The 12,783-nt window shown below is 42.7% G+C and overlaps 1 protein-coding gene across 19 annotated transcripts in view; it reads right to left on the bottom strand.

Moving 5' to 3' along the window:
* Window positions 1-7,087, bottom strand: part of LOC106593504 (ELAV-like protein 3) — a 19,651-nt gene extending 12,564 nt beyond the window's left edge. For 6 of the 19 annotated variants that reach the window (XM_045720487.1, XM_045720502.1, XM_045720496.1 and 3 more), the window contains exon 1: window positions 6,647-7,085. In XM_045720487.1, coding sequence (XP_045576443.1) covers window positions 6,647-6,664 — 18 coding nt within the window. In that variant the 5' untranslated portion in view covers window positions 6,665-7,085. Of the gene's footprint in view, window positions 1-6,646 lie in introns of all 19 variants that reach the window. The other 13 variants (XM_045720491.1, XM_045720486.1, XM_045720499.1 and 10 more) reach the window with 4 other exon arrangements.
* Window positions 7,088-12,783: the final 5,696 nt, after the last annotated feature.

A 12,783-nucleotide genomic window follows, 5' to 3' on the forward strand; every position in this document is an offset into this window, starting at 1 on the left:
TGTATTTGTGCCCACTAGAGGTGTGTTGGTGTCATTGTGTGTTGCTCTGGAGTACACCATGTTGCTTAATTTGACCCACAGGGGATTGTCTTCATGGAACAGCTGTGTGTGCAGGTCAGAAACTAAACTTCCCGCTCTCTCTCCTTTTCTTTTCTCTCCCTCTCTCCCTGCTCCATCTATTCCATTCATCCGCTCCTCCTTTTCACCATTCTGTCTCGAATATAACTATTTTTTGACAGACTGTGTAAACAAGCCAGTACAAAGATGTCCTCCCTGTACTACTGGCCTCCTGGGCTCCACCCAAACTGATACAAATATTCATTTTGGCTCCCTGTTCCATTTCCTGGTATAGTGTACCTGGGAAGTGTGGTTTAAATACGTACCATTATTCAAGCTGGTATCTGTGAGCCTGGCTGGCATGGTGACTGCAGGTCTCAGACTGGTGGGTGTTATAAGGCGTCTACCGCTAAAGCTCCAGAAGTCTCACAGTGTAGCCTAAGCTTCTAGAATTATTTGAGTAAGATACAATATTACCAGCAGTTTTACTACTGTTTGTCTGTTGTTTTGGTTATAGCCTATGTTCGTCATTTTCCCTTTTGCGTGGCAGGGTTTTCTTTTGATGTTTATCCATTCAACTTAATGGAGGAGGCTGAGTAGTGTTCCTTTCCCCTGCTATGGACATATTACTCTAAAAGCATTCATTGCTTTGATGATATTCCCCAAGCCCTGTTGTAGCTCTTAGTGTCCCCCATCTTGTTTCCCCCCTCCGTGCTCATGCCCTTCTCTGTCTCTCTCTCTCTCTCTCTCTCTCTCTCTCTCTCTCTGTCTCTCTCTCTCCTCTGTCTAACCTGATTTCTGCCTTGAGCTGTACCTTTAACCATGTTGCCCAGGTAACAGCGGCTTCAAGACTGTTGCTAATGGCTGGCTGACTTCTGGTTGTGTGTGTGTGTGTGTGTGTGTGTGTGTGTGTGTGTGTGTGTGTGCGTGTGCGTGCGTGCGTGCGTGCGTGCGTGCGTGCGTGCGTGCGTGCGCGGACAGGAAGATAGAGGCAGAGAGAACGAAATAATCTATCTCTGTTGGGCAGATATTGTTTTTCTCCATGTATTAATATTCGATGGCTTTGCGGAAGCAGAGAATATATTTAAGTCAAATTGACATTGACAGGGAGAGGAAGCGGGAGAGGGAAAGGGAGTGAATTATGACAGCCTAAAAATAAAACACTGCAAACACACATATCTAAGCAGCACATGAGAGCTGCTGCAAAGTAGACTAGCCATCCATCATACAGTACACATGTTATGGGCTTCTTTGGTCTCGACTAGAGCAGTATGATCTGCTGATCTAGGGACTGGACTGGAACAGAACATGGACAGAAGGCTCTACAATACCCAGTTAAAAGATCATCCTTCATGCATAATGGGAAAGAACAAATAGTCCACATGGGTATGATAAATAGATTCATAAAATGCATCTATCTAATATGTGTCACCATGTAACACAAAAACGTCCGAAACTAAAAGAAATATGAATATTTTCTGAATTTGTCACAGAACTGACCAAATATTACAGCCCTTTGCAGAAAGACACCGAATCCCAGCAAATTTGATTTGTCAACTGAAATAGACCTCAGTGTGGCAGTCCAGGCATCCACAGTGACAAGTTCTAAAGTTATATAATTCCCAGACTCAGACTGGCCACAGAGACACAGAGGGAGAGACTGGCTGACACAAGCAACATCTAACATCACCCTGAGATCTCCATGCCAACAAGCAGGAGGATGAGAAAAACAGAATAGAGTGCTTTTAGGATGCTACAAATAGAACAAGTCGTAATTATCATCAGAACATGTTAGCCTTTACAAAGAAATTAGGGGAAAATATCAACTACCTCCATAACAATATCCAAGTACTGATATGGCAAGGATATAGGCAATAACCCATCAGGTCATAGATAAAGGCCCAACCAGCCCCCCTCTGATAGGCTAATTCTGTTCATTAATTCTGTTGCTAATCATGATGAATGACAACAAAGAGAGTAACCACACACAAACACATTAAACACACAACCCCCAACACTTCCAGATTTCTGCTGTTGGTTGGGCCAGCTCTTCTTCTCCTTGTCCCGGCACTAGATGTGCCTTTCTTTTTCTATTTCTGGGACCTGAGAGATCTCCCTTAATATTTAATGGACTGCATGATCAGCATCGCCTACACATGGACCCAGACTCGCACGCAAACAAGAGCCCAGAGCCCTACCTCCTCTCCTCTCTCTGCCTGCCGAGTGGAGCGAGCACAGCACACAGACCACCTACACTTGACAATGCTCAATTACAAAACACAGCAACATTACATGACCCAAATGTAAATACAGATACTGGCAGCGTCGTCTTCTTCAAATTGGCTTTCTCCTTGTCTATATACATGACTGCTGTTCCTTTCCTACAAATGGAAGGTGAAGACTTGTCCTAAGAGGAAAAGCAGCAGTCTGCCACATACAGTATTCAGGCCAGATTTTGTCATGTCCCGATAAAGGTCAAAGCATGTGATGTGTTTACCATTTACGGAAATCACTGTAATTGTATCAGCCAGAAGACTGGGTTCAGATGGAACTGAGATTCTCATGCTAGGCCTCATTGTTCCTAAGTGTACTAATGGGAATCAAACACAGGTCCATACATTGGAGTTAAGACTGCTCTCTACATTCTAAAAAGGGACTTGTCATTAGATTCTTCTGATAATGTCAAATGTGCTTGGCATCGACTCTGTTCACGTTCAGGAACATTCCTAGCATAAAAAAAAAAACATTGCTCGAAAGATTGTTATCCGTAAATCAACCCAAGAGAAAATAAATCAGGTTGTGGCAGTAACAAATAAATACAACAAATTCTCTCTTAGCAAAGAATGGGAGGTCAGGAGGAGGCCTCTGCTGATCTACCTACTGATATGGGGAACTATATTACTGCTACACACACTTCCTGTTAGTGCTACCACTGGTGACAACACAGTCATTCATGGGTGATGCAGTCGCACTGTACTGGGCGAGTCGTGGAAAATAACCTCTATCTCTGAGTGAGATAATGTAAGAGAGAGAATTAAAAAAAGGTTATTTCCTGTCGGCAACAACACCATCAGAAAATACTAGGTTCTGAATATTTCATGTTATTTAGGAGTTGTTGGGTTCTCTTTTTCATCAGTAAAACCCTATTGCAGACACTGTTGTACCACAATATAACCCGCCTAAAATGGTAGTGCATTAGTCTCATTTGAGTAACTTAAAAACGAGGAAATACATTTGAAAATCTAATTTCATGGAACCACCAAAGACAGGCGATTCACTAAACTAAGGTTTAGCTCAAGAGAAAGGCCTCGATTTTCAAGGCTTTTTTTTTCTCTTTCTCACCCTTGTTTTTAAAATATACATCAATCATTCTTTTGGAAGGCCTGAATCGCAAGTGGATTCTAGGCTGGGGTTGTAAATGGGCCTTCTAAATAACACAGATTACAGGATTATCCTAAACAAAAGGCATTAGCCACACTCTCTACAGCTTAAAGGGATCATGGTGGCAGCTGTAAAACAACAGGACAACACAAGTCACAGCCCAACCCTCACAACCTTAGCCTACATACAGTCAGTAACTAACGCTTTGCACTAACTCTCATTTTTAATAGGCCTATATATATATATATCGTTTTCTTTCAGTGTTATATTAGGAAAATGTGATATTTTAAAATAATTTCCCCGTTTGTCAATGCATTTTATGACACAGACGTAAGACATGTTGCAAATTCCCTGTGAGTGTGTTTGTGTGTGTAGCTTTCGTTGAAACCAGGGGCGCTATCCAGAGTGCTGAAGTAGGGAGTGGCTTTCAGGCGATTCCGTTTGAGGCCAGAATGCATTGTCCAAACCATCAAGCCTTTTCTGTAACATTTCAAAAATGCTTCATTCGCTTCTTTTCACGCATTTAAAAATGTTCGCATTTATATTACACAACATCTTCTTACCCCTTCCCCTTATGTTGTGAAAACAAGACATGTGCGCTCTGTAGGAATTCACAAACCCGAGCGCCTTTTTGCTGAATAAAGGTATTGAAACAACCAAACAAAAGAGCCACCCGTTCCTCCTCTTCTCGCGCGCAGAGACTATGGCAGCTCTATGAATATTAATGTAAACAGTAGCGCTTTGTGTCATGGCCAGGGGCTGCAGGACGCTCCGGGAACAATGAACGCCACAATTGCCAACATCCTTTCGCTCCAGTAAGTCAATCATACGCCTAATAATAATAATAACAATAATAATGTACAACATATATTTTTAGGATATATTAGTGGGAAAAATCAAATGAGGCCTATAAAATTATCTTCGCTCAGTTTAGTAGATATTTTCTTTGTGCTGTATTATTTCCACGACCATGGCTGTCAATTACTTCAATTTACGAGGACAGTAGAAGACAAGGCTAGACCATTCATGACTTTCGTGACAACATAGCAATTGAGGTCTCTTGTTCTTATGTAGGCCTACGAGTCTATTTCAGTCACCTATAGGCCATCTTGAAGAAGTAAATATAGAGTATTTCAAAATAAATCAAAAATCTATTTAGGCTAAACCTGATTTTGTCCTCCAGTCATACTCCACGGGGCATTGATTTTCTAGACTAAATAATTTGACAATACATGTAAATACAGGATACATCTTATATTCTAAACTCATAGCGCCAGTTGTATTTAGGCTCGTTTACACTTGGTGGCCTCTGCTGTCCTTGTCCTTGAATCGCGGAAGCGCCTCGGGAAGGTTATCTGACTCAACTGTTTTATTTGCTTGGCACTGCGGTACAGGCAATGCTCACGGAGGACTGCGGAACATGTGGACAGGAGCTATAGGCCTACGTGCATGACGCTGACTGGGCTCTGGGCCTGCCTGTTAGCCCAGCTGTACGGGAAAACACTGATGAAGAAGAAATAGGCTACTATTCAATAAGGACATATGAAACACACTGAGGCTATAGGTCTAAGTAATTATCAAGTGGACTATTGATTGAAACAATTGCATTATTATGATCTCAAAGATTTAGGACTTGCAAAATAAGTCTGCTCTTCAGTTTATAAACATGGTCGTGCTCGTGCTATATTATGTAGGCTACTAGATTTTATTTTGGGCCTACACGACCATTGCAGTAGGCTACCAAGTCCCACGGAATGGTCATTCGATCATTTATGTTGGCCTATATTGCGTATAATTTCTAAATGGCCGTATTTGTGTTTTTGGTTGCAACAAACGATTATATCCCTTTGGATATTGTAGCAGCCTATTATTTAAAATAGAAAATGTGGTTCTACCTGCAACTGTCATTAAAATCTGTAAATTAAGACGATCGAATATAGGCATAAAGCCTCCTTGATAAATATATAGCCTTTTATATATAGAGCATAAAAAGTAGTTAATTAATCACATTCGATATATTTAGCGTGCTCCTCGCTAAACCATGAGAACAAGACAACGGTAAATCCTTCCACCTGCTGACAGGAATACATTGGATGCAGCGCCGTGAAGTCAAGAGGATGTTTGGAGATGAAAGCCAGCGCGTGCCATCATTATGCGCTGGAGTCCAGCAGAGGCACGCCCAATTCGGCCGTCGGCTATGAGCTAGGCTAATTTCACTCTGCTAAGGCTAAACCCTTTATCAAACAGGCGTGACTCAAATAGGCTCTAGCTAATTAAAACAAGTGTTATGATGGATGGGTAAAAAAACGTGCTTGTAAAAAAAGAAACCGCTAGTCGCCATCCCTCGTTTCGCGGCCTCTGAAATTTCCATCCCATTTACTCCGTAGCATCGCAACAAGAACCCTTAGGAATTTTGACTTGCCTGATTCAATCCAAACCAATGTATCCGTAATCTCCCCCTCCCCCTCACTGAGTGACTCGACCCTTTTTCTTTGCCTTGCTCTCGATGGGCCCTCAGCCTCCGAGGCATCATGTTTTGTCTCAGAAATCCGTGTCGAGCATCCATGTGCTGTGCCAGGCAGGGCAGGCGGAGAAAGACATTCCTCCCCCCACCGCTCTCTACGCCGCTCAGCAGCAGCAGCCGCACGCGGCCTCTGCCCCTACGCCCTTATCGAAAAATGTGTATACAAATAATGCAGCCATGGATTTTGATATAGCCTAGTGGGCCTATGATAAGCAAATATATCGTTCTCTATAAAGTGGCAGAATAAAGCATTTTGCTCTCCAGCGTCGAAGATGCAGGAAGGGATGGAGCCTCGCGCAGGCAGCCTTGGCGCATCGCTCAGCATGACATTACTAATTGCCAGCATCGATCGTTAATCTTGTCAAGACAATATCCCATAACCGAGAGAGCTCTAGTATAAGCCTATTTAGGCCACTATAGCTTATACATATTGTGTGTAATACATGTGTGTTTGTTTATACCAGTATTATAGCTAGCTAGCCTATCATAGATACCATCTTGTATCATATTCAATATGTGTATATATACATAGGGCTATATGCATTCATGTATATACGTTTGTGTACAATACAATCAAGTGGAAAACAAAGGGTCTGCGCTCCAGAATGTAGCCTATGCAATGCATGCTGCTGCTACAACATCCACCATCCTTGCAAATAGAAGAGATAAATGGGGCATACGTACAGTAACCATTCTTGACATACAATGAGAGTGATCTAGGTCCTTCTTCGTTTCGCAGGTCTTCAAGCCGTAGGTTGAGTCAATACTATGATCTGTAGTCTTTATATTAGCTGGCCTGTGTATTTACTGTGGAGAGGCCGTGTCCAAATCCAAAAGAAAAAAAAGAAAAAAGGAAAAAAGACAATGTTCACCAGGGGAATCTCAGCCCTTGGAGATTGGTAGGTGTCCTCTGTAGGGTGAAAATGAGGAGAAAGGGGTTTTCTTCAGGATGATGATGAGGGAGAGCTTTCTCTCCGAGTGGCGTGGGCGACGGTTCAGAAAAAAGAGAAGCAGTGATCCCCAGCAGGGTGTGTCCAGGGGAGGGTGTTGTGGTTCGGCTGTGTTCTGTGTGTAATATTCCCAGCTCCTCTTGCAGTCTCCTTCTGTGCCTCTGCTGCAATGTTCTTCTTTTATGCGTCCTTCTGGCTGGCAGAGCGCGCTCCTGATTGGCTAATTGTGCAGGGAGGGTACTACACGGCAGCCATTGCAATACGCTCCTCTCCCATTATCCCCTTCAGGAGAGATCACCAGGAGCCCCCCCCCCCCTTTCTCCTCCCATCTCACTGCCCCCCTCCCTCCATCCATCCCTCCACTCCTTCCTTCTCTCTGCTTTCTTCCTGCCTCCCCCTCTCCACACACACATGCAGAGCTGAGTGAATAGAGCCTCCACCTGCACTATCAGAACAGATGGGTGCAGCAGAATACAGTAGCTGTCTCTCTCCGCCTGGCTCTCTTTCCCTACTCTCTCTCTTTACATGTCTTTTCTTCACCCCTCATTTTCCCTCGTTTGAAGCTGTATTGGACAAAATCTGTGTTTTAGCTTTTGTCCTTGTGAAAAAGGACTGTGTGTGTATATTTGCACAGGGAGTCTACCATTTTAATGCAGCCAATCACAGCACAAACAAACAAAAATGGCAAACCATTCAAATCAGGGCGTAATATGTGGCCAATAACAAAGCAGGATATCACCAAAGCTGACTAATGGGTTGAATGAGGGATCCCTTCCTATTGGCTGTGTTTTCCTCTACTATTCCAGTCATGTGCAGGGCAGATGGGGGACTTGTAGTGAGTCAAATGCGAATATTTGGATTTGGCTCCTGAATTGATCTGTGTTTATATTCAATATATACTTCAAACATGAAATGTTATGTTCTGAAAATAAAGATAGGCAGGTTTTGTATAGACAAACAGCCCAGCCATGGCAGTGGTAGTGTTAGACAGTATAGTACTCAATGTTTCTGAAACATCCTTCTTTTGAGGAGTTGTCATCTCTCCATCCATCCATCCCTCCATCCCTCCATCCCTCCCTCCTTCCTCCACAGCAGTGAGTGTGTGATGAGTGCAGTGCTGACTGAGACAGACTGTTTGGTCTCATCTATAATGCATCCTCTGCCCCAGGACATGATGTGTGACAAATGACCTATTTCTGCACAGACCGCCATAGGGCCTTGACCCTGAGGGTGCGTGTGTGACTGCATTTGTGTGTGGTGTGTGTTTGTGTGTTTGTGTGTGTGTGTGTGTGTGTGTGTGTGTGTGTGGGGGGGGGGGGGATATATACATAGGGGGTTGTTGTTGTTGAAGGGTTAATTAATATGTATATACCAGGCGGTGTCAGAGGAAGGCCCTAATATTGTCAAAGAGTCCAGCCATCCTAGTCATAGACTGTTCTCTCTGCTACCGCATGGCAAGTGGTACCGGAGCGCCAAGTCTAGGTCCAAAAGGCTTCTTAACAGCTTCTACCCCCAAGCCATAAGACTCCTGAACAGCTAATCAAAGGGCTACCCAGACTATCCCCCCCCCCCCCCACACTCTTTTACACTGCTGCTACTCCCTGTTTATTATCTATGCATAGTCACTTTAATAACTCTACCTACATATACATATTACCTCAATTTCCTCGACTAACCGGTGCCTCTGCACATTCACTCTGTGCCGGTACCAACTGTACATAGCCTCACTATTGTTATTTTACTGCTGCTGTTTCATTATTTGTAACTTTTATTTTACATTTTTAACTCATCTATTTTTTACTTAACACTTATTTTTCTTAAAACTGCATTGTTGGTTAAGGGCTTGTAAGTAAGCATTTCACTGTAAGTTCTACACCTGTTGTATTAGGCGCACGTGACAAATACAATTTGATTTGATGTGTGATTGTATTTTTGTATATGTAAAATGACTACTTACGTGTTTAGTGTTTGTGTATGACGTTAGAGTGTGTGTGTGTGTGCATGGTGTTGCACGATGTGACTCTCCCACAACAATGGTGTGTTTTCCTGCCTTCCTCTCCCAGACTGACCTTGATGTGTCCTTAGATGTCGCTGCCTTGAAGAAACGATGGGGGAAGCAGGAGGGGGATGGGATGATTATTGGCATTGACTGTGCAGGTAGCAGGCATTTGCATTTAGTGTGTGGATGCTATTTCTGCCGTGGAGGACAGTAGTGATGCCCGTATCAGGATATCTATCCATTTGTATCACTATGTGTGTTTCAATATTCTCACATTTGCATACATAAAACGAACATGGTTGTATAAGAGGTGGACAGTATGGCGTGTGTGTGTGTGTGCGCGCGCAAGTGTGAGTGATAATGCCTTATGTTGCTACAGTATGTCCGGATGTTTACAATGTGCTTATAGATGTGTAATGTACGTTTTCTATGCCTATATACATTTAGCCTAGATACTGAAGTGAATGTAATGTAAACAGTGTTGTCAGCAGTTATAGGCCATAGTATTTGTAGGTTACAGGTCCTGGCCTGAACACAACAGAACTAGTGTAAAGCTGGCAGCTCTAGGCTGATCTTAGCTGCTCCACTGAGTTGAAATAGATGTTAATTCACCACATAATTGTATCGTAGCTTCCTGCTCTTTTGCCTCTCCCTCTCTCTCTGTTTGTTCCACTCCCTCCCTCCATCCCACCCTCTCTCTCTCTCTCTCTCTTCCTGTACCTCTCTTCCTCTCTCCGTCCTTGTCCTGCAGCTCTCTCCCCCAGCCCAGTCAGTTTGTGAATGTGGGCCCTGTCTGATATTTTACATAATTGCCTTACATAAGTAGCCAGCTCAGCTCAGAGCTTGGATGATATTAGCGGAGATGAATATTGCATGAGGAAAGCACTCGTTAAGCGTTAATAAGAGGATAGAGATGGGCCCCGCTGTCAGTCTGTCTTAACCCCGCCCCCACTGTTCACTGTTCTGTCAAGCACTGACTCTATTCAGTATGTACTGTACGTGTTTGTGTGTGTGTGAGAGAAATTGTGTGTGTGTGTGTGTGTGTGTGTGTGTGTGTGTGTGTGTGTGTGTGTGTGTGTGTGTGTGTGTGTGTGTGTGTGTGTGTGTGTGTGTGTAGCCTATGCACTGTATGTGAGTGTCTGCTAGAGAGGCAGATTTTGTCATTAGGTGCTTGTGTGTTGTATTTTCTGCTTTGTTTCCTGAATAAAAGCGGCTCTTGTGACACAAAGGCGCCCAGGTCTTTTAACTGACTGCAGCCCCTGGCATTTGCAGTTCACACTTAGTGTGAATAAACAGGCTTAATTGCGGTCCCTCATTAGAAGGCCCTGGCTGGCAGCAGGGCAGGCTGCAGCTGAATCCTCCCTGTGGGTAGGAGGAGAGGGCACCTCAAGCACCTATTGTACATCTCTATGAATTAAAGGATCAAGCATTGCTTTTAGCTTGAAAACCTTTTGTTGTTCTCCTGATTCTTTTCTTATTTCTAGGGGCCCTTCTCACCAGGAGAGGTGATTAGGAATCCTGTTGCATGGGTTGGGATTCTGAAGGAGCCCTCAGGCATTCTATTGTTCTAACTCATATAGCTGGCTTAATGTGCTGATTTGATGTCTGCAGAAACCGTATAGAATGCATATTTGGTGGCACTGGGAGAAATGTATACATTTTGAGCAGCTTATTAATATGTATGTAAAGTTCACAGATTCTGAAATACAATATTCATGTGATATATATCAATTTCTCTCTTAGGTGGTGAAAATAGAATGCTGTAGTTTTTCTGCATTCGTACGAGATACAATACTATGCAGACAGTGTATACTAAAATGAGATTGCCATTGACTATACTGTTTCTTTTTGCATCAATTTCATAGAAAACCTGAAGGCTAGTTCAGCCATTAACTTTTTAGATGGGTCATTTCATGGCACTCCTATTAATTGAATCAGTCAGACACTTCTCTTGTCATGTCAGGTATGTCCAATGAGTGAAGCACTCAACAGAATATTCACATTCAAGTGCTGGGCCCCAAATGATATGAGGATTAGAAAAGCCAGTGTTAAGATTCATTGAAAGTATGTACTTGTGATTAAACAATTACCATTCTAATTCGGTATCCACATCACACTCCTATCAACCATAAATGGAACTGCAAGAACAGGCACTACAGTGCATCAACACATTAATGATAACTGTTGCTAGTTGCAAATGAGAAAATTATCATAAATAACAACAATTACAAATGACAAAGGTGCTGTGCAAAATGCCTACATGAGGATATCAAATGTTTGTTTTTTAATATAAACTGGTGATTGTTTTGGAGTTTATAAATGTCAATAGCTTTTAGCGGTGTTCTCCTAACTGAGAAACATCCCAGTTCTTTGTTTTAACAGAATAATGGAATCTGGACTGCGAATGTGTTCAGTTTCACATGATAATGGCAATGACATTAATGACAGAACAACCAGAAGTCTGAATCAATTATGCATTAAGTTCATAATGTGCTCACTTCCTGTACTAGTATTACATCACAATATATCACAATGCACATTACCGCTTCATTACATGAAGATTCCATTACATCATACATGAAGGTCACGTTGCATTAAGGTTGTTATTTACATCTTTAATGGCTGACAGGTTATTTCTCTCCCGTTTGATTCAATTATCAACCCTTGGTTGCCTTATGACTCCGTAGTATGTATTAATGGATGCATGTATGAGTCTGTTTTGTGGGTGTTTTGCGCATGCCTGTGTGTGTGTGTGTGTGTGTGTGTTTGGGGGATGGGTAGTGATGGAGCAGACAGCCTCAGGTTAATAGTGGTCTCTCTACTGGGGTGAGCTCTGGGCGATGCAGGGTTTCATGGTACAGGGCTGAGGGGGCTACTGCTTTTAGGAATGGATCCACAATTAAATCAGCCCCTCTTTGAAATGACATTTGTTGATAATGGCTATTGGCTTAATTCAACCCCCGCATGTATTATTTGGCATTTCTCTTGGGCTCTCTCTCTCCCTTTCTTCATCGCTCTCTCTCTCTCTCTCTCTCTCTCTGGCTAGTTCTATCCCTCTATCTTTCTCAATGTGTTGTCTCTGGGCTATTATTAGAGTAGACTGGCTGGTGGGAGGAAGACTCTGAACTTAGATGCCTCTTGTCATCTTTTTACTTATTGATTATATTCTGCTTTCCAAGCTTCTGGATGAGTGTGTGTGTGTGTGTATTTGATTACAAGCCGGAGTGTTAATGTAGTGTATTCTTCTGTGTTAATGTGGGCCACAGGTGCATAACATGTAAGTGCATTATATTTTGTCATGCGTAAGAGTGTATGCAGTCTACATTAATTGTGAATGTGCAACCCATTATATGTTCAAAAAGTCATAGTGCATTGTGTATTGTGTGTGTGTGTGTGTGTGTGTGTGTGTGTGTGTGTGTGTGTGTGTGTGTGTGTGTGCGTGTGTGTGTGCGTGTGTGTGGCGTTAGAGGAGGTGGGAGTGGGTGGGTGTGAGTGCAACCACCCTTTCTGGTAAGGAACATGTTTTACTCTAAACCTCGTTAAATATAGATGTTTATTAATCTTTCATCTCGACCCGTCTGCGTTGGTATCCAGGGAGAAAACCTTAAATACACCCAGCTCTTAGAGAATGTCTCTCTTTTCTTCTTCTCCCTTTCCCACTCTCTTTTCCTCTGTCTATCTGTCACATACAAACACCATCACTAAGACGCTAAACTAAATGCAATAACGCAAGAGTGTGGGTGTTTCTTCAGCTCATTGTTATTCATATTGTGTAACAGTTCTGACTTTAAAGGCCCAGTGCGGTCAGAATTCTGTTTTATATGATATTGTACAACAGCTGATGAAACTAACACTTTAAAAGTGTGAAAAAG

This window comes from Salmo salar, chromosome ssa06, assembly GCF_905237065.1.
Source record: "Salmo salar chromosome ssa06, Ssal_v3.1, whole genome shotgun sequence".
Lineage (NCBI taxonomy): Eukaryota > Metazoa > Chordata > Actinopteri > Salmoniformes > Salmonidae > Salmo > Salmo salar.